At 41.8% G+C, this 23,106-nt stretch overlaps 1 protein-coding gene across 1 annotated transcript in view; it reads left to right on the top strand.

Moving 5' to 3' along the window:
• Positions 1–38: 38 nt before the first annotated feature.
• EXOSC8 (exosome component 8) overlaps positions 39–23,106 on the top strand; it is a 30,386-nt gene continuing 7,318 nt past the window's right edge. The window contains exons 1-7 of the mRNA XM_063429210.1: positions 39–176; positions 4,358–4,394; positions 13,005–13,068; positions 18,651–18,724; positions 19,105–19,150; positions 21,853–21,958; positions 22,133–22,178. Coding sequence (XP_063285280.1) covers positions 160–176; positions 4,358–4,394; positions 13,005–13,068; positions 18,651–18,724; positions 19,105–19,150; positions 21,853–21,958; positions 22,133–22,178 — 390 coding nt within the window. The 5' untranslated portion in view covers positions 39–159. The remainder of the gene's footprint in view (positions 177–4,357; positions 4,395–13,004; positions 13,069–18,650; positions 18,725–19,104; positions 19,151–21,852; positions 21,959–22,132; positions 22,179–23,106) is intronic.

Here is a 23,106-nt window from a genome sequence, read left to right as displayed (position 1 = left end):
CAGGGGGAGCTTGGTGAGAGCCTGGCCGCCTTCGCATAGGATGTTTTCACATGTTTCTATGCAGCACATGTGCAACAGAATAGCCACTTCCTCTGTCCATACACAGCTCAGGCATTGCTCATTTCTGGATTACCCTGACTACAGGCTGGAGGCAGAGGCATGGCTGCTGGATTCAAGTGAGTTTACAGGTTTCAGTGTAGTCGGGGGGGGGGGGGGCTGGTTTTTATGGCCATTCCAGACACACAGTCTTAGTCTGGATACTGTAATACCCCCCCATGAGGGTTTGTACTGAAAGACCCCAGGGATGGAGCCAGGGAGCTGTGACTCCTGAAAACAATGTACCACTGGCTGCTGCCAACTTGTTATAACTATTTTACATTGAATTTGATAGGCGCAATACTAAGAATAAAAGACTGGCACATAAATTCTAGAGAGCAGCGTCCTTCACAAACAGATTATTATTGTTTTATTTACAAAACACTGAATAGGAACAGACTGTTGACTCATTTAACCCCTTAAGGACTGAGCCAAATGTACACGTTGTGAACAGAACAAAACGTAAACAAAACTTGGCATTTGCACTATATGTCTGTCCAACTGTAATTCACCTCTTTCATATTAAATGCACCCCCCCTTATTGTATATCATTTTATTCAGGGGAAACAGGGCTTTCATTTAATATCAAATATTTAGCTATGAAACATAATTTAATATGAAAAAAATGGGAGAAAATAAATTTACACCCATAATGGCATACCATTTGCAATAGTAGACAATCCAAGGTATTGCAAATGGGGTATGTCCAGTCTTTTTTAGTAGCCATTAGGTCACAAACACTGGCCAAAGTTAGCGTTAGTATTTGTGTGTGAAAATGCAAAAAACGCCAATTTTGGCCAGTGTTTGTGACTAAGTGGCTACTAAAAAAGACTGGGCATACCCCATTTGCAATACCTTGGGTTGCCTACTATTGCAAATGGTATGCCATCATAGGGGTAATTTTCATTCTTGGGCTACCAAAGTCACAAAGGCAACGTAAGCAATCTGGCAAATTTTAATGTGAAAAAAATGAAACACAAGCCTTATATTTGACGCTGTAACTTTTGAAAACGCCATAAAACCTGTACATGAGGGGTACTGTTGTACTCGGGAGACTTCGCTCAACACAAATATTTGTGTTTCAAAACAGTAAAAAGTATTGCAGCAATAATATCGTCCGTGGGACTTCATTTAATATGAAAGAGGTGAATTACGGTTGGACAGACATATAGCGCAGATGCCAGGTTTTGTTTACGTTTTGTTCTGTTCACAACGTGTACATTTGGCTCAGTCCTTAAGGGGTTAAAAACGGCTTGACAAATTTGCTTTGAATCTAGGAGCCAGTGTTTGTATTTTTTTTAAACTAAGAAAGCTTTATTAAGCCAAGATATGGTATAAAATACACCTATTAGTGGAGCGCTATATAGGTACAACCTTTTTGTTTTTTTTACTTACCCCACAGATTTGGTAATATAGTGAATATTAAATACATAAAAGACAAAAAAGAAAGGACAAAAGATAGTGTAGATGGTCTAAAAACCACAATAGATTATAGATAAGGCTAAAAACCATTCACATGTAATGGATCCTATAAATTATTGGCTCCGTTAGATGAACTTTTATGCTTTTAAGGCAGCATCAAACCTCTTCCTCTGTAACGTCTCCTCCAAAGGGGGATATAAAGAGAGAAGCAACCAATGTGTAGTATTTTAGTTTAGAAACCTTAAAGACGTACAACAGGTATTAAGCTCACATTTATTATAGTCTTCAACTCCTGGCTCTAAGGGTAACAAGCAGTGTGCCAATTTTCTGGGGATGGCACTACCCCAATGAAGATTCTTAAAGGGACACTGTAGGCACCCATACGACTTCAGCTTATTGAAGTGGTCTGGGTGAAAACTCCCATCACCCTTAACCCGGAGCATGTCATTATTCCAGTTTTTATAAACTGCAATAATAACCTGCTATGATTAACTCCTCCTCTAGTGGCTGCCTACCAGACAGCCACTAGAGGGACTTCCGGGCTGTTAGGTGACTTTTGGTCGCCTAAACAACGCTGGACGTCCTTATGCAATGCATGGGGAAATCCTAATGCAAGTGCTGCCATTGCTGCGCATGCGGACGTCGGAGGGGAAGGAGCGTGGAGGGAGCTGAGCCAGCGCCGAGAGACATTGGCGCTTCACCTAGGTAAGTGATCCAGGTAAGTGACAGAACCCCTTCTGCACCACGGTGATCTCAGCCATGGAGATGGGGCTAGCCACAGCAAGGCAGTCACGGCATTGGGGATAAAGGTGAGTACAAACACCTTTCCATGTAATCAGAGGAGGGCTGTTCACCTAAACACACACATACTCACTGACTGATAGACACAACCATTAACTGATTTGACACACACTGACAAACACACACAGTGATACTGACACACACACGGATACTGACACTCTCGTACACATTATCTCACACACTCACAAATTATTATTTTTTTCATTTTAAATCCACCCAGCCTCCTTACCTTGGAGAGAACTGGAGTGGATCCTTTTTCTGGGATCCAGTGTGGCTTGTGTCATCTTACTGCTCTTTTTGCTCTGTTCCCTTGGCATTGTTTAGTGATGCTGGGGCCTGAGTGACGTCATATAACGGCTCCCATCATCATAGCAGGACGTGCAAGGGAGCAGAGCAAGAAGAACTTGACAATTACAGCTCCCTTACCGCCTCCATTCTCCAGGACAAAATTCCTAGCCGCCATAGTGACCTGACTCCTGTGATTTGTCGAGCCCTGGATTAATAGATTAATTAATAGAAATCAGTATTTTAATAAAGTGACATAGTTACACTTTTCGGAACTGTCATCAGACAGACAGGAGAAGGCAGAACAAGGCAGAACATGTCTTCTGGAGTAGGTAGATTAGAGGTTAGTTAACCCTTTATTTCTGGGTAAAAGGGGCAAGATAATCTAGTCTGGCAATGCAACACTCCAGCATTATACGTAAATGCATTTATTTATAATGATGGAGTGTACCTTTAAGGAGTTACTCCAAGCAACATGACCACTGCAGTGAGTTGAAGCGGTCATGGTGTTTGTAGCATCTATGTGCAGCACCGACAAAGGAGGCCTTGGCGTGGGGTCGAAGGTAAGCTTTCCTCCCTGACTTCCTTCCTCAAGGTGGGGGGCATGCTATTTAAAATCAAAATAAATTGCCGCAAATAGGGCTGTAAGGAAGCCCTTTTCTTGTGCAGTCCCTCAATATGCAAAATTGATATGTCAACAACAGAATCATGGATTTTACAACCATAATTTAGATCATGCCAGGAAATGAGCCAGGCTCTCTCTGTTTAGAGGCTTGTCTCATCGGGGGGCTTTTAGTTGCTGCTCCCTTCATAGCCAATTGGCTAAACTTAAAAAAAAAAAAGTTTTAGATTAGGGTGGTGACAACAGAACTCCCAACATCCATAATATGTAATATGTCATAAATATTATCAAGAGCTGGAAATGTCACCAAAATCTTTTTGGAGATGTTTGCTCTGCTTGTTTACTGGTTAAGACTGTAGTTAGCAGGACAAAATATGATTGATTCTGTTTTTTTTTTCTTTCAGATTGCCCCCAGTATCCCTTTTTAATCTCAATAATTATTCACTGCTCTGCGAAGTCCATAAATTGCATTAAATAAAATTAGCAGAAGCTGAGTTTGTTATATCTTGGATTTTATAACTTAGACACCTTTTTTATAGAATTGCTTGGTGTAAGGAAGATTCTTGCTAGATTACCGTTGTTTTGCTAAAAATGCCTCTGTTTTAGTTTGCTGTTTTTCTCTTATTGTATAATAGCAGCGATGTTGCCTGAAGTCCCCTGTCTCTCTCCAGCGGTGGGCTGTGTAACCATTTAAGAACAGTTTGTCCTTTACATATCCCTGTCTGGTACCTGTGCTGCTGCTGATCTGAGCTGGTTCATACTCCTGCATTATCATACCAAGCTTGGAAATAATTAATTGTCTGAGAGTGCCAGCAGATTCATATTATTATACTAACTCATACCATACAAGTATGAACTATTGCTTTGCCATACTGGCTCAAAATGAAAGCCATGGTAGAAAGATAAGTGTGTGTTTACACATGCCAAAAAGGCATAATAATATTAATTAAAATCCAACACGTTGAAAGAGGTGTCATACTCTTCTTAAATAATTTAGCAATTTACTGCCAGGCTGTGCCAGGGGACTTCTGGCTCAACAACCCAACCACTCCGGGGCGCTGCAGTGGCTATGGTGCTTAGACTGTCCTGTTAAGAATCAACATATCCTTTTTTTTTTTTTTCTTACCCCAGAACAGTGGAACCCTTGGAATATTACAGAAAATTTCTGGTGAGTAAAAAATATGGCTTCAGCTCAACTTTTCACAAAATAACCATTGTAATATTTGTATTAACATATCCTAGAAATGTCTAGCTCGAGAGGGCCATTTGAACAGGGCTGCCCAAAGGGTAGGTGTCCAGATGTTGTAGAGCTAAAACATAATGCCAACCTTTACAATATCAAAGCATCATGGAAGCTCTAGTTACAAAACATCTGGAGATTTATCTTTTTGGCCCCCCTGCCCTAGAAGGTTAGACTAACAGCACTCGTACTTAACAAAAAAAGTTTAATGATAACTATTCAGGCAGGAATAATGGAGATCGCATAATATAATATAAAATGATTTTTGTGCTGGATCTCCATTTTCCTCAGAATATATTTTTCGCCAAAAAAAGGTTTTGTTGCGGTCACCGGCCCGCCGAGCCTCACGGCCGTGCCCGACCGGCACGACCGTACCGACTACACGAGCTTACCTGCTCGTCGGCGAGCCGGGAACCGCGCAGTCACTACTTCCGGGCATCACGCCCGAATCCAATATGGCGCCGACCACGTGGTCGCGTCTATGGATAGCCCCGCCCCCGAGAGTTATACCAACGTGGGCGTGACGTCACGACGTCAACGCACACGCACGTTTTGGGGTCAGAGGTCGCCCTCTGACCAATCATAGCCTAGAGAGGGGTATTTAAACCCCTAGCTTTTCCCAGAACTTTGCCCTGTCGTGGTTTCAGTTTCCTGGTTTCCCGAGAGTGCTATTTCCGTGTTTCTGATTTCCTGGTATCCTGATCCTTGGCGTTTCCCTTATTATTCTGATCTCTGGTTTCCCTGACTTGGCTTGTTTAATCGGTATTGAGTATTTTCTGGCTTCCTTGACCTCGGCTTTCCCTTTGACCATTCTCTGTCTCTAGCGTATTAGTCCGGCCATTCTAAGGTCCGGTTTATGCTCTATCCTGTTATTTTCCTTTTCTTACTTATGTATATATTTACATAGTTTCTGCGTGCTGGACCACATAGTTAGTCGTGACATTACGACAGGGCCATGGATCCTGCAGAACTATGCAAACATATGATCGCCTGTGAAAATAGGGTGGAGGATATGGACCACAGGTTAGACCAATTTGCCCAGGCATTTCAGACCTTGCTCCAGAGGACTGCCTATTTAGAGGTCCCTCCTGTACCACCTGTGATTCCGCCACCTGTAGTGGTTCCCGTACCACATAAACCACCGTCCATAACCCTGTCACCTCCCCCTCGTTATGGAGGTGATTCTAAAGAATTCAGAGGTTTTTTAAACCAAATTGAATACCACTTTGAGGCCTCCCCAGGTTCATTCCCAACAGATAGATCAAAAATAGGCTTTCTGATGAACCAATTAACCGGAAAAGCCTTAACCTGGGCTAACCCCTTATGGGAAAGTGGTGACGCAGTAGCCCGTGATTACAGTGCCTTTCTCACAGCTTTTAAGGCTACGTTTGAACCTAAAGGCAGGGAGAAGAACGCTGCCAAAGCCCTTATGAGAATAAAGCAAGGCAGTCGTTCTGTAGCCGATTATGCCATAGAGTTCAGGACATTGGCGTCTGAGGTTGATTGGACTAATAGTGGTCTGGTGGCTGCTTTCTCTGAAGGTCTAGCTGAGAGTATACAAGATGAGACCGCAGCTAGAGACCTTCCGGTTAATCTTAATGAGTTTATTGCCTACATGATAGGCATGAGAGAGAGAGAAAAACAAACAACGTAACAGACGTTCTAATTTGTCCATAGCCCCTCGTTTCTCTAACCCAGTGGTGAGTAGCCAAGCGCCTCTTCCAGAACCTGAACCCATGCAATTGGGTAGTGCTAAACTCACTGAGGCAGAGAGACAACACAGACGTAACGAGGGGTTATGTATGTATTGTGGCAAGAAGGAACATCTAAGATCGTCATGCCCGGTTCGGCCGGAAAACTTGCACACCTAAGGCACGTACGGGGACCGACCTTAGGTGTGATGTATATGTCCCCTAAATTGACTAAGAACCGTTTCCTTGTCAAAGTTACCTTGTCTTTTAAGAAGACTACTATCCAGTGTGAGGCTATGATTGACTCTGGGGCAGCGGAGAATTTCCTAGACAAAGAGTTCTCTGCTAAACATCTCCTGCCCTTAAGACAAAAAGAGAAACCTATAGCAGTCGAGGCCATTGATGGAAGGCCTCTTTCCCAGCCTTTCATCACACACGAAACTCTGCCAATCACTGTCTCAGTGGGTATTCTCCACTCTGAAGAAATTACCTTTCAAATCATATCTTCCCCTACATGTCCGATAATACTCGGTTTCCCTTGGCTCCTGAAACACAATCCACGTTTGGATTGGATTGAAGGAGAGATTGTGAGTTGGGGTGAGAGATGCAAAGGTGTGTGCTTGAAGCAAATCCCACAACCTATTGGCACCATTAATGTTCCTATTACACCTCCCTTGACCACACAAATACCGCCGCAGTATATGGATTTAAAAGAGGTATTTAACAAGGTCCAGTCAGAAGGGTTACCTCCTCATAGACCCTATGATTGTACTATAAATTTATTACCAGGGACTATGCCTCCCAAGGGAGGAGTTTATGCCTTGTCCCCCCAAGAAAATCTTTGTTTGGAAGAATACATAAAGGATGCTCTCAGAAAGGGTCATATCCGTAGATCCTCCTCACCAGCCGGGGCTGGGTTCTTCTTTGTCTCTAAAAAAGAAGGAGACCTACGCCCCTGTATCGATTATAGGGGTTTGAATAGGATTACCATAAAAAAATGCCTACCCTATTCCCCTTATATCAGAGCTGCTTGACAGATTGAAAGGAGCTCGAGTCTTTACCAAGCTCGATCTCCGAAGTGCATACAATCTAGTCAGAATTAAGGACGGTCACGAATGGATGACCGCATTTAACACCAGAATGGGACATTACGAATACCTGGTTATGCCGTTTGGATTATGTAACGCTCCAGCGGTATTCCAGGATTTTATTAACGATGTCCTAAGAGAGTACCTTCACATGTTCGTTCTAGTGTATCTGGACGACATACTCATCTATTCCCCAGACCTAGAGACACATCACGAACATGTGAGAATTGTACTCAAAACCCTGTTACAGAACGGTCTTTACTGTAAACTGGAGAAATGCCAGTTTGACCAAACGGAGATACAATTCCTTGGATACGTTATATCTCTGTCTGGTTTCCAGATGGATCCCCGCAAACTGGAGGCAGTCTTACAGTGGCCATTGCCCAAGGGCCTTAAAGCTACTCAACGCTTTATAGGGTTTGCGAATTACTACCGCAAATTCATAAAGGGATTTTCCTCCGTGATTTCCCCTATAACCAATTTAACAAAAAAAGGAGCAAATTGTATATCTTGGCCCAAAGAAGCAAGAGAGGCATTTGAACGGTTAAAATCTTTATTTTCCTCAGCACCTGTCCTGACCCATCCTGATCCAACCAAACCGTTTATCCTAGAGGTAGATGCGTCAGAGACAGGAGTTGGAGCCATTCTGTCTCAGAGAGAAAGTCCTGATACGCCTTTACATCCCTGTGGATTTTACTCTCGCAAACTCACACCTGCCGAGAAGAATTATGACATAGGGAATAGGGAACTTTTGGCCATTGTACTTGCCCTTAAAGAATGGAGGCATCTCTTGGAAGGTTCCAAAGAGCCACTTCTGATCTTTACTGATCATAAGAATTTGGCTTATATTGGGGACGCTAAGAGACTATCCTCTCGTCAGGCTAGATGGTCATTGTTCCTCTCCCGATTCAATTTCGTAATTACGTATAGGCCTGGTACTAAAAACACCAAGGCAGATGCACTTTCTAGGCAGTTTGAGACAGAGGAAGTTCCGGAACAAGAGGTATATCCTATTATACCTCCTGAATGCCTCATTGCCACTACAGTTTCCGAAGTGTCTTCTCCACTCCTCGGTGCCATAATAGCAGATCAAACTCGGGCACCTGTGGGAAAGCCTCCGGACAAACTGTATGTGTCACCTCAGTTCCGAAAGAAGGTACTAGATATGTTCCATGACAACCTCACAGCGGGCCATCCTGGAGTCCATAAAACTCTCTCTGCCATCTCCAGGAGGTTTTGGTGGCCTGCTCTTAGGAACGATATCAAAGATTACGTTGGGGCATGTCAAATATGTGCCGTTTCTAAAGTACCTCCTAGATCGCCTCCTGGACTGCTACAACCACTGCCCATACCTAGTGCTCCATGGACCCACTTGGCCATGGATTTCATTGTGGATCTACCCAGTTCAAACGGGTTTAATACAGTCCTTATGGTTATTGATAGATTCACGAAGATGGCACATTTTGTCCCACTTAAAAAATTACCATCTGCTCAAGATCTAGTTCAAATATTCTTGAGAGAAATCTTTCGGTTCCACGGGGTACCCAAAAACATAGTATCTGACAGAGGCACCCAGTTTGTCTCTAGGTTCTGGCGTTCCTTCTGTAAAAATTGGGCATCAAACTCTCCTTTTCATCAGCATATCACCCTCAAACAAATGGAGCAGCAGAGAGGGCGAATCAGTCTTTAGAAGCCTATTTACGTTGCTTTATAAATGCCAATCAGTCTAACTGGTATGAACTCTTACCCATGGCTGAGTTCGCCAGGAACAACGCCACTCATGAATCTTCTAATCATAGTCCATTCTTTGTAAATCAGGGATATCACCCCGCTGTTTTTCCTTCTGAATTCTCAGACACGGAAATCCCTGCTTTGAACACCCGTTTAGAATCTATTCATGATACCTGGGATTCCGTCCATTCAGCTCTGCAAAAAGCCTCATTACGAGCAAATGTCCAAGCTGACAAAAAACGGGGCGCTAATCCTGTCTATCTTCCGGGTGACAGGGTGTGGCTCTCCACAAAACATATCAAGCTCAAGGTCCCGTCCATGAAATTTGCCCCTCGATACATAGGTCCCTTTCGAGTTACCCAACGTATTAATCCAGTGACCTATTCTTTGGCACTACCGGCTCATATGAGAATTGCAAATACTTTCCATGTGTCTCTGCTCAAGCCCCTTACTTGCAATCGCTACACCAAGTTATCCACTCCTCCTCCGCCCTTGGTAGTAGGTGATCAAGAAGAATATGAAGTCCGTTCTATCATAGACTCCAAGTTATCCAGAGGAGTCTTGTCCTATCTCGTTGACTGGAAGGGTTATGGCCCCGAGGAACGTTGTTGGGTTCCTGCTGACCAGGTCCATGCGCCCCGTCTTATCCGGTCATTTCACAACCGCTTTCCTCTTAAGCCGGGTCCTTCCCGCCCGGTGCGCGGTCTTCGAGTGGGGGGTACTGTTGCGGTCACCGGGCCGCCGAGCCTCACGGCCGTGCCCGACCGGCACGACCGTACCGACTACACGAGCTTACCTGCTCGTCGGCGAGCCGGGAACCGCGCAGTCACTACTTCCGGGCATCACGCCCGAATCCAATATGGCGCCGACCACGTGGTCGCGTCTACGGATAGCCCCGCCCCCGAGAGTTATACCAACGTGTGTGTGACGTCACGACGTCAACGCACACGCACGTTTTGGGGTCAGAGGTCGCCCTCTGACCAATCATAGCCTAGAGAGGGGTATTTAAACCCCTAGCTTTTCCCAGAACTTTGCCCTGTCGTGGTTTCAGTTTCCTGGTTTCCCGAGAGTGCTATTTCCGTGTTTCTGATTTCCTGGTATCCTGATCCTTGGCGTTTCCCTGATTATTCTGATCTCTGGTTTCCCTGACTTGGCTTGTTTAATCGGTATTGAGTATTTTCTGGCTTCCTTGACCTCGGCTTTCCCTTTGACCATTACGTCTCTAGCGTATTAGTCCGGCCATTCTAAGGTCCGGTTTACGCTCTATCCTGTTATTTTCCTTTTCTTACTTATGTAAATATTTACATAGTTTCTGCGTGCTGAACCACATAGTTAGTCGTGACAGGTTTCTTAGTTTTCAGTTATATTGAGAAAATGCATTTATACAGTATTATATGTTTAAAACAAATGTATAAATAAATCAAGAGAAGAGTTAAAGAGAGAGCTATTTATGCTGGAAAATTATTTATTAGCACTGGTAAATGTTTCTCTCTTACTCAGCTTAGGTTCTAGAGCAGAAAGAACATTTAAAGGGACACTATAGTCACCAAAACAACTGCAGCTTATTGAATTTGTTCTGGTGAGTAGAATCATTACCTTCAGGCTTTTTGCTGTAAACGCGGTCTTTTCAGAGAAAATGCAGTATTTACATTACAGCCTAGGGATGACTCCACTGGCCACTCCTTAGATGGCTGCTAGAGATCCTTCCTGGGGTAGATTAGAGGCATCTGATGGAATATGCTATAAAGAAGCATGGAGGGTGGTGAGTCAGTGATATCAACATTTTTTAAATGTTTGTTCAGGGAAGCCAAAGTGCAGGTATGAGTCTGGAGAAACAAGGAATGCAAAGGAAGTTTAGAATTCACAAATATGCTTTTCTATAGGGAATGAGGGGGGTGCAAGAATTTGGTTTGGGCTCCCCATAGTACAAGGGTGGCCAAAAGGTATTCATCCTTTGCCAATCCTTATTAGGTTGTATTTGTGAGCGGTTTGTGTGCCTGAATAAAGGCATGTTTTTGTATGGAGTATGTGTGTGTGTGAATGTAAGGGTGTATATGTTTGTTCAGTTGCCATCGGAATGAATAGTGTACTTCTTTGTAATGTTTGCATTTGAATGCATAGGTGTATTTGTATGCAGTTTTGGCTTTTAAACATAGATGTCCCTTTGTGTGTAGTGTTGGTATTTGAGTGCAGGAGTATTTGTATATAATTCTCACAATAAAATGCAGGGCATGTTTGTATGTAATGTTTGCGTTTGATTGCAAGAGCATGTTTGGATATAATGTTGGCTTTTAAGTGCAGGTGTACATGTGTGTTTAGTATTAATGTTTGAATTAAGTGGTGTGTTTGTATATACTTTTGGCTTTTGACTGCAGAGGTTTGTTTGTAATGTTTGCGTTTGATTGCAAGGGTGTATTTGCATGTAGTGTTGTTGTTTGATTGCTGGGATGAATGCATGCATGATGCATACATACATACTTACACAGATAAACATACAGATTGACATATACACACAAAGACAAACACATACAAAACACACTGACACAGTTATACACACACTGACGCATATGCATGTGGGTGTACAGTTTTGCTCAAAAGTTTGCATACCCTTGGAGAATTGGTAATATATGTACCAATTTTAAAGAAAACCTGAGTGAGCAGGCAAAACACATTTTTTATTTCTTATGTGATTCATATTCAACTGAAGGTTATAACAACAAAACATGGCAACAAAGAAAAAAAAGAAATGACCCCTGTTCAAAAGTCTGCATACCCTTAGTTCACAATACTGTGTACTGCCTGCTATAGCATCAATGACAGCGTGTAGTCTTTTGTAATAGTTGTCTATGAGGCCCCTAATTCTTGCATGTGGCATAGCTGCCCATTCCTCTTGGCAAAATGCCTCCAGGTCATGCAAAGTCTTTGGTTGTCTTGCATGAACCGCACGTTTGAGATCTCCCCAGGGTGGCTGGATGATATTAAGGTCAGGGGACTGTGATGGCCACTCCAGAATATTCACCTTTTTCTGCTGTAACAACTGGAGGGTCAACTTGGCCTTGAGCTTAGGGTCATTGTCATGCTGGAAAGTCCAAGAGTGTCCCATGCGCATCCCTCTTGCAGAAGAATACAAATTATCTGCCAGTATTTTCTGATAACATGCTTCACCATGGGAATGGTATTCTTTTCACTATAGGCCTTGTTGATCCCTCCCCAAACATAGCGATTATGATTACAGTGTGCCAGAAGCTATGAGATGTGTCAGGCTGTTGTCGGGTATATTGTAACCGGGCTTTTTTGTGCCATTATTGCAGTAAAGGCTTCTTTCTGGCAACTCGACCATGCAGCTCATTTTTGTTCAAGTATCGTTGTATTTTGCTCCTTGAAACAACCACACTGTCTTTTTCCAGAGCAGCCTGTATTTCTCCTCAGGTTACCTGTGGGTTTTTCTTTGTATCCCAAACAATTCTTCTGGCAGTTCTGGCTGAAATCATTCTTGGTCTACCTGACCTTGGCTTGGTATCAAGAGATCCTTGAAGTTTACACTTCTTAATAAGTGATTAAACAGTACTGACTGGCATTTGGATAACTTTTTATATCCTTTTCCATCTTTATAAAGTTCCACTACCTTGTTACGCAGGTCTTTTGACAGTTCTTCTACGCTCCCCATGGCTCAGTATCTAGCCTGCTCAGTGCATCCATGTGAAAGCTTACAAACTCATTGACTAATTTATACACAGATACAGGTGTGGGAAATTAACCTGTAATTGACGTTTTAACGTGTGTGTCACCTTGTGTGTCTGTAAAAAGACCAAACATTCAAGGGTATGTAAACTTTTGATCAGAGCTAAATGGGTGATTTCTGTTATCATTATGATTTAAAAAGCAGCCAAACAGCTATGTGATTATAAATGGCTTTGTATGATCACTATCCTTCAATAACATACATTTTTTTTGCATGATCAGTCATATTTTCAAAATAAATTGCAATTTTACTTTCTATGATTTAAAAAATAATAATTATTTTACAGAAGGAGAACTGCCGCCCAGATGGCAGAGAACTAAGTCAATTTAGGACGACAACAATAAATGTTGGTAAGTATTTTTTTTTTTTCAATTCTTTATTTTACTTGTGCATAGAGTAACAGATTTTTGCAGCACCACAACAGCGGGTACAATAACAATATGGCAGTAGCAATTTATAACATGGCAGATAAGACAGCACATTTTATATTTAGTGATGGTAGTGGTCCAGAAGTTTGTAGGTGAATTACAGTGTTACAAGGTTACATCTGTATGTTGTAAACGTAGGCATGTAGGGAACATGTGGTGTAGTGCCCAATATGTTTATAAACCAGCCCTTACAGGATGAGCTGTCCCGTCGTAAGGTAAATGTGTTATCTGATTGACACAGGTAGCTAAATCTAATGGGAAATGGAGGATTGGGCTAGAGGATGTTAGTGTGGTACCTTAGTCGTGTTTCTTCTGGGGTTTTGGTGGTCTGCTTGCTAGTCTAGCTTGTGGGGTTCCGGCCCAGGTGTGTTGTGTGTGTGCCTTAGATCCCCCGATTCGCGGGGTGGTATATGGGGGAGGATAAGCAAGTGTCGGTATCAGACGGTCCCGTAGGGGTGAGTGTGTGTAGTGGCTGAACAAGTGGTTGGGCCTCTGAGGTCGTTTGTATAGTAGCGTCAGGAGCATGTGAATATAGCTATGTGGAAGCGGTCAGCGTGTGTTACAAGAAAACATTAAACAAGATTGCCTATGGGGGTAATTCCAAATGCATTGACATACGTAATGGCAGATGGTGTAATATTTTGAACAGTTGTGGTATCATTAAACTAGAAACCTTATACAGTCGAGGTCTTATTCAAGTGACAGTGTCCTGTTCCCCTCCGAGAATGAAAGGAGGTATGTTGTCAACGTCCCATACTCTTTGGGGTAGTGTCGCCGGGTCTGGCACAGGCAGGCCTAGGGCTTGTAAGAATTGCGGGCTCTCGGAAGGGTTGGTAGCCTTGAAGGTTTTTCCCTCTTTGGTGCACAGCAGTGCTCTTGAGTTAGTCCATCTATAAGGAAGGCCAGCGATTTGCAGGGGCTGCGTGATGGGGCGCATTGTTTTCCGCCACAGGAGTGTGGCTTTACTTAGATCCTGATAGAATGTGAGTGGGTCTCGAATTGGAATGGGGTTTTCCCCCCGCAGTGCCTGTAGTAATCGTTGTTTATCCGCAAAGGATCGACAGCAGAGTATAACATCCCTAGGCTGGGAGTTTGGCGTTTGCAAGGGTGTTGCGATGCGGTATAGTCCGTCATAGGCGAACTGTTTAGCATGCTTGGTTGGGAGGATGGCTGCGGTGAGTCGCCTGATGAGGTGAGAGAGTTCTTCTGCTGTTACGGTGTCCTCTACTCCTGTTATCTTGATGTTATTTTGTCTGCTTTTATCTTCCAATGCATTCATTCTGGCTGCTATTTGGGAGTGAGAGGTTTGTAGCTGCGTTATAGATTCCCCTTGGGTGGCCATGTTTTGCTTTATGTCAGCTGAGTCCTCCTCAGATACTCGGAGGCGTTCCGTTATAGCTTGCATCTCTGCTTTAATCCCTTAAGGACCAAACTTCTGGAATAAAAGGGAATCATGACATGTCACACATGTCATGTGTCCTTAAGGGGTTAACCAGGTTGAGTTCTGCAAAGAACATGTCCTGGAAGTGTGCCAGGAGATCATGGATGTCCCGTTTTGTCACAGGTGGTTCAATTTCAGGCATAGCCTGTGCTCCATTCCCAGGTACCTTATCCACCAGTGGGTCAGTTGTAGTTTCCTGCCGGGGGGATGAAGGCTCCCGCGTGCGGGGCGTCGAGGCCAGCATCTGGCTGATATAGTGGTTTGAGGCAGCTGTGGCCGGGGCCGTTTTTTCTGATTTGCGGCCCATCAAGGGTTCGGGTATGCCCCAAGATATGTCGGCCGCTTGTGAGTGTGTGTCCCAGTAGTCTCCGTCCCACGAGGTAATACGTGACTACCGCGGGAGTCCCGCTCGGTAGGCCCTAAGCACTTTGCGCCGGATTTTCGTGCCCGACGGGCATAAAAAAGGCATCCACAGGTCTGGTGTGCGGACCCCAATGCAAGGATCGCTGTTACGGCTCTGGATTTATGGCGTTACGCCGATTATGGGCGATTTCTTGGGCGATGATCGAGGAGCTGGGTGAAATGGCGTCTGCTCCTGAACGCCGTTCGGTAAGTATTTTTATAGTGTGATAGAACTGTTACAGAAAGGAATGGGCAATGACAACCATTTTTCACAAGGTCTAATATCATCTCCTTTTGTTCAGTACTGCGATGATTAAATGGATGCAAATTATGACCTTTGCATTAGTTTGATGGCCCACTGTTAAATTCTAGAATTGCCTAATTCTACACTTGCAATATGATGCGCAATAAAACTAATATACCCTGGGCATTTTCTGGGGATTCGGTGAGTGTTACATGCCTGTTCTTCATAGTATGGAGAGCCAATTTTGGAACACGACACAATGGGTAAGACCCACTGATTCAAATAGAGGGTTTGGAGACTATGTTTGAGAAGTGCATTAATAATAATAACAATACCTTGCTTTGTCTGATCTATTCATAGATATTGTTTAACCCCTTAAGGACAGAAGACATTGTCCAAATTCTGAACCAAAACAAAACCTAGAATTTGTACCATGTGCTTGTTTCATTTAACTGTAGTTTAAGGGTTTCTCTTTGAGTGTCTCTGTACTTTATTATATATTATATATTATGTATAGCTAAGACAACGGTAAGTCTAAATAAAATGTTAAAAACAGATTTTTACATTTTTGCTTGTAATAATTTTTACACACCCAGTGCAACTAAATAGTAGCTGGAAATAAGATTCAGGTATAAGTCCAGATTGTTCAATACCTAAAATATCTAGGATCTAAATACATTTTTAGTAGTTAACACTAATACTATACCAACTCTACCCATAATCCTATGCTTACACTAATGCTAACTGTATACTTAACCTATCCCTAACTTTAAAACTGCATTAAACCTTACCTAACACTAACCCTACAAACTAACCTTCAGGAAATTCTCTGCTAATGTCAGTACTGATACCATCAGATTGGTTTCCTAGTTAAAGCAGAGAGTGGTATGTTGCTACAATCTACTAGACGTTTTCAGTATTGCAGGGAGAGTTTCCTGTAATACTGAAATCAAGCCTGATTTTCCAGGCGATTTCACTATGGTACCTATAGTGCTTAGTAGCTATCAAGGCCAGCTCCAATCACAATCGGACTTAAGGTATGTAGGGAGACCCTGTCGGGGTCTGTAGAGACTTAGGGGGGGGGGTCTCCCTTCAGTGTCTGCAAGCTGTAAATTACTGCAAATGAGGGCAGTCTGCTCCGCTGTGTTTTTTTTCAGAGAATTTAAAAGACTATATGCTATTGCCGCCTAGCTATTGATGCCTGGACTCCATGTTGTTTGCACGGATATAACCCTGCTCACACAAAAGGCTGGGTCAATACGTCTTGACATTGTTAAAGCCAAACATAGTTGGTATATATTCTGGCTCCATATTTCACTTATTATTATTATTATTATTATTATTATGTTATTTATATAGCGCCATCAAGTTCCGCAGCGCTTTACAATGGGTGGATGGACAGACATCTACTGATTGTGTGATTATAGTGACCACAAGGCAAATGTACCTCCGCATAATATGTGCAAGATTTCTAAATCAAGTTAACGTAATTTTTAAAAATGCAGGTGGCCTATACAAAGGTTAGTTGTATATGGTTTTCTTTAAATATTTTTTAATTTTATTATTTAATGTCGAGGGAACATAGGGCAAAAAGCACCAGTACTGAATATACTAAAGCATACCGTGAATATTCCACATCTTCCTTAGTTTGTTACATTTCTCTATATATTAAATCATATCTAATCTGTCCATCTAGGCTTTGAACAGAATCCTGTATAAGTTAATTTGGGTTAGGATATTAGTTCTCCAACCATAGAGCGTTTTCCCATTTATTATACTGAAGCATACAGGTTTAAGAATTTAAAAGGATACTATAGTCATCAAAACAACTACAGCATAATGTAGTTGTTCTGGTGATTTATAGTATGTCCTTGCAGGCATTTTCATGTAAACACTGCCTGGGTCACGTTAAAGGGACACTATAGTCACCTGACCAACTTTAGCTTAATTAAGCAGTTTTGGTGTATAGAACATGCCCCTGCAGCCTCACTGCTCAATCCTCTGCCATTTAGGAGTTAAATCCCTTTGTTTATGAACTCTAGTCACACCTCCCTGCACGTGACTTGCACAGTCTTCCATAAACACTTCCTGTAAAGAGAGCCCTATTTAGGCTTTCTTTATTGCAAGTTCTGTTTAATTAAGATTTTCTTATCCCCTGCTATGTTAATAGCTTGCTAGACCCTGCAAGAGCCTCCTGTATGTGATTAAAGTTCAATTTAGAGATTGAGATACAATTATTTAAGGTAAATTACATCTGTTTGAAAGTGCAACCAGTTTTTTTTCGTGCAGGCTCTGTCAATCATAGCCAGGGGAGGTGTGGCTAGGGCTGTATAAACAGAAACAAAGTGATTTAACTCCTAAATGACAGTGAATTGAGCAGTGAAATTGCAGGGGAATGATCTATACACTAAAACTGCTTTATTTATCTAAAGTAATTTAGGTGACTATAGTATTCCTTTAAAGGACCACTATAGTGCCAGGAAAACATACTCGTTTTCCTGGCACTATAGTGCCCTGAGGGTGCCCCCACCCTCAGGGACCCCCTCCCGCCGGGCTATGGGGAGAGGAAAGGGGTTAAAACTTACCTTTCTCCAGCGCCGGGCAGGGAGCTCTTCTCCTCCGATCCTCCTCCTCTCCTCCCATTCGGCTGAATGCGCACGCGCGGCAAGAGCTGCACGCGCATTCAGCCGGTCTCATAGGAAAGCATTATCAATGCTTTCCTATGGACGCTTGTGTGCTCTCACTGTGATTTTCACAGTGAGAATCACGCAAGCGCTTCTAGCGGCTGTCAGCGAGACAGCCACTAGAGGCTTTGAGGGCTGGATTAACCCATTTATAAACATAGCAGTTTCTCTGAAACTGCTATGTTTATAAAAAAAAAAATGGGTTAACCCTAGCTGGACCTGGCACCCAGACCACTTCATTAAGCTGAAGTGGTCTGGGTGCCTAGAGTGGTCCTTTAAGCTTCTCCACACTCTGCATGAAGATGCTGAACATTGGTTCAATGCATCTCTATGAGGAGATGCTGATTGGCCAGGGTGATGTTTGGCTCCTCCCACCTCCTTGGCTGAGATCATCAATACAGATGATGTCAGCCAAGATGGAGGTTGTGGATGGGTCCACCCATTAGGCACTGAAATAAATGTGAGTTTTCTAGTTATGTAAGGGGGGTACGGACATCTAAACACTATAGAGTCATGTATGTGTTCCTGGCCCTATAGTGTTGTTTTTTAAGGCCAAAGTAGAAAGGCTTGCGTTTCCTCCAGGTGAATACATTTTGTACTAAGTACCTTTAACACTAAGCTAAAACACATTTGTGGTTTCCAGAATATGCTTTGATCTCTCTAGATTTTAAACCTTTTATTGTTCATGTTTGTATGAAGCTGTCCTGTTTTGATGTATTAAATTTAATTATAGGTTCGATCACCACAGCAGATGGCTCTGCTTTAGTGAAGCTTGGGAACTGCACTGTAATATGTGGCATAAAAGCGGTAAATAACTATTTTTCATTTATAAATTTTGTGTGTGTGTGTGTGAAACAGTTTGTACTGTGAAACTAAAGAGTTGGCCTTATTTACTTCTTCAGAGACACATCTTTTGAGCATGGAGTTGGCAATCATAGAAGACTGGTCTTTGGTTGTTTTTATCACCATTATATGACTATTATTATTTTTAAACTGGGTTTCTTCCAACAAAATTAATTAAAATTAAACCTCCTAGAAACTGAAGTATTATTGCAGATTTCCAGCTGCTTTGTAGGTTCTGTTTGTAAAAGGTAAATTAACATGAGAATGTAATATGCTATTGACATTATTAGCTGTTTTTCTTTTTTTTCTTCAAACTTTTTATGTTTTTTTTTTTTTTTTTGCAGGAATTTGCAAACCCCCTTGCAGATGCTCCAGATAAGGGCTATATAGGTATGTAAATAATAGTGTGTAAGAATACGTGCCAGATTGGTCACCAAGTCACATGTATTAACAAAGGATCTACAAATGCTAGGCCTAAACAGAAGAGATCGAGATTCTTTTTGGCTTAAGATTTGTAAATTCCTTTGTCAACCCCCCACAATTATCAGTTTAGTGAACAACCCTGACTCGCTGAAATTTTAGCAACTATTTGTCAGGTGTGAAAAATAAAATGAAAAATAGAATTCCACACAACTTTATCCTACACCTGGGTGCCTCCATCTTCACTCTATGTCAATCATTGTTATAAGATCTATCCTTTGCACCTGGTGGTCAGCATAGAGAAAGCATTAAAAGAACACAAATTAAACAATGTTTCTGTTGCTCCTTCTCAGTTGCAATCTTTGTCCAGGCTTTGCCTTGTCTGTACTCGAATATGGTCTACTTTTCTAAATCCTTAATCCCGTAAGGACCAAACTTCTGGAATAAAAGGGAATCATGACATGTCACACATGTCATGTGTCCTTAAGGGGTTAAAGGAACACTATAGTCACCTAAATTACTTTCGCTAAATAAAGCCGTTTTAGTGTATAGATCATTCCCCTGCAATTTCACTGCTCAATTCACTGTCATTTAGGAGTTAAATCACTTTGTTTCTGTTTATGCAGCCCTAGCCACACCTCCCCTGGCTATGATTGACAGAGCCTGCATGAAAAAAAAAACTGGTTTCACTTTTAAACAGATGTAAATTACCTTAAATAATTGTATCTCAATCTCTAAATTGAACTTTAATCACATACAGGAGGCTCTTGCAGGGTCTAGCAAGCTATTAACATAGCATTGGATAAGAAAATCTTAATTAAACAGAACTTGCAATACAGAAAGCCTAAATAGGGCTCTCTTTACAGGAAGTGTTTATGGAAGGCTGTCCAAGTCACATGCAGGGAGGTGTGACTAGGGTTCATAAACAAAGGGATTTAACTCCTAGATGGCAGAGGATTGAGCAGTGAGGCTGCAGGGGCATGTTCTATACACCAAAACTGCTTCATTAAGCTAAAGTTGTTCAGGTGACTATAGTGCCTCTTTAATAAAAAGTTAAACAAGGGATGCCAGGGATACAGTGCTGTATTTAACATTGAAACATTAAGTGCGAAAGGGACAGTGCACCTAGATCTCTTCAGTTAGCTGAATTAGTCTGGGTGTCTATAGTGTCCCTTTGACACAAGTTATATATTGTTTTCTTTCTTTTTTCTTTTTTTAATTCAGTGGTGTAATTCCAGAGAAGTGACTGTCCCCTCTTTAGTTACTATTATTGTTTACATTCCCCTTGTTACTTACCTGGTATATAATCCACTTATTAAATATAACACATATAATCTCCTTTAAGCCTTAAAACAAGCAAATGGCACGGCTGGATGCTGGCATGTTTGTTATCCAGATATAGGGAGTGCAAGCACTGATACCAAATACTTTATAAAATTGACCTACTTTCCTTAGATCAAGGCCACGTGTGTGGGTACTTATTGGGTTAACCCATTTTCCCAATTTAAAACAATGACTCCCCTGCTCCAATGCCCTATTTAGACACAAGTCTGGAGAATAGCTTTGCGATCTTTTGTTCAGAATGATCAGAACGTTCTATTCTGTTCCCAGTGAATGATGATTTCTTTCTGTTCTGATCATGGAGACTACAAAGGGGGTGGATGGAATAGAATATTTTTTTCTCCTAATAAAAAACTACTTTTCGAATTGCGCCTGATTTACTTTCCGTTAGTACTGGATAGGGATTTGTCATTTTGAAATTAACCCTGTCCTAATAATGGCCTCTACTTAATAAGCTTTCTAAATGATCAAATACCATTAGAGAAAACGTTCCAAATAATTTACCTACATCATTAAGGTCTGTAGAATTTTTTTGTAGAGAACTCATTTGGAAATCGTATTAAACGAAAGCCGATGTTCCTATTTGTTATACGCCGTGTTTTGTTTGCACGTAGAAATCGATATATTCTAGTTTTGTGGCGTAGAATAATTTAGTTCAGGGGTAGATGACCTTCAGCACTCCAGATGTGATCTGCATGTCTTATAATGTGCTTACATGTTACAGCCATAAAGCTCAGGGGTGAAAATGTTCATCACATCTGGAATGCCAAAGCTAGCCTATCCCTGGTTTAGTTTGTGATCCTTTTTTTATTTTAATTTTATTTTTTTTCAAATCTGACTTCATGTAAACTAATGATCATGGCAAATAATGATCACTTGTTTAGAGCAGTATGTGCAAAAACAAAACGGTTCACAAAACAATGTGAGTGAATTGCCCACCAGGATGTATAACAAAAGCTTGTTGGCTTAAACCATGAGATGACAAAATGTTGAATTTCAGCTGTTCTAGAACTAGAACCATCATGATTCCAGCTGTTCTAGAACTACCGTGATTCTCTGCCAAGGCTGGGAGTTTGGTCATCCTGGTTTAATTCAATTGCCCCAAATGTTGTAGTTTGTGTTTCCCATGAAGTATAATCACCTGGTTGGGCATCCTTGGGAACATAATTTAGTACAGCTGGTCAGCCTGTCAAAAATCCTGTTTTGCGTGCCCTACAGTATTCAGAGATTTAAAGGAAATGTAGAGATATTTATTTTAATTTGAAACAAGATAAAACTGCTTTTGGTTGTTAATGATCACAGTGCCAACACAGCTGCATGTGTATTTTCAGTTCCCAATGTAGACCTCACACCCTTGTGTTCTTCACGTTTCCGCCCTGGTCCCCCAGGAGATGAAGCCCAAATGGCTAGTCAGTTCGTTGCAGATGTTATTGACAAGTAAGATACTTTTATACATATATTGTGGATGCAAGTTGAGGTGAGTGCTGTCTTTTTCTGCTTTTTTTTCCCCTCAGTTTGTCTATATAAATAGTGAGAGATTGTATGTATTTGTTTATTGCAGTCAGAAAAAAACTATTCAAATTCCATAACATACAATATGTTTCTGTCCAGTTCACAGATGATCCTAAAAGAAGACTTATGCATTACTAGTGGCAAGGTACGGGTACAAAAAATATATATATTTGACTTCTCCACTTTTTATGATGTGTTCTCCTACGCTGTTTTAAAGGAACAGTTCATTGGAAAAAAAATGAAAGTTTATTTATGTAACAATTTAATAGATATACCCCCATTGAAAACGCACATGGATTTGTTGATGCATTTTTTTTTTTTTACTAGGGATATATCTAAAAACGGCTTGGAAAAGCTGTAGCTCTCATCTGAAGCCTTTGCAAGTCCCCCCTCCCACACCTCCTTTTGGAGCCCAGAATTCCTGCGGCTGTCCAATTACAGACTTCCTGATGCAGCTCAATAAAAGGTCTTTGCAAGCGCCATTGCCTGCCTCATGAGTTTAGCTCTTCTGAGCTTAACTACCGGGAAGTAATAGGACCTGTTGTCTAATTGACAACCTGGGGGTGTAAACAGGTTTATTTAGAAAAGTGGCAATTTCTATTGAAATCTGCAATTTTTGTAAACTGAAAAAAGAGGACACATAAAACATTTCAGCAAGCTAGAGTGCTTTAGGTGTTTTGGAATGTTATTCTAAAGGAACGCGCCGAGCACCATAACCACTTGATTGGAGTGAAGTTATCGTGCCAGAAGGTCCCTGGCAATGACTTGCCTTTAGGAGTTAAACTGTTCATGAAGTCCAGTGTCTAGCACCCAATTGCTTGACACCCTGTCGTCCCACTGCTTAATTTCTTGAAAGAGGAAGCCTCAGACGGGTGCCACTGATTGTCTGAGAGTGTCGGCTGACTTTCTAAGCCAATCAGTAGGCTCCCCATTCACAATGCGAATTAAGAATTGTATAAATGGATACTGGACTTTGGGGTTAAACCACTTGTTTAAAATTTTAAAGGTTTGCAAGCTCCATGGACTTCCTGGCACCATAGTTATTGAATAGCAGTGACGTTATTATGCTGCCC

Source organism: Pelobates fuscus, chromosome 1, assembly GCF_036172605.1.
Source record: "Pelobates fuscus isolate aPelFus1 chromosome 1, aPelFus1.pri, whole genome shotgun sequence".
In the NCBI taxonomy this organism is placed as follows: domain Eukaryota; kingdom Metazoa; phylum Chordata; class Amphibia; order Anura; family Pelobatidae; genus Pelobates; species Pelobates fuscus.
This window is presented reverse-complemented; position numbering and strand designations above follow the sequence as displayed.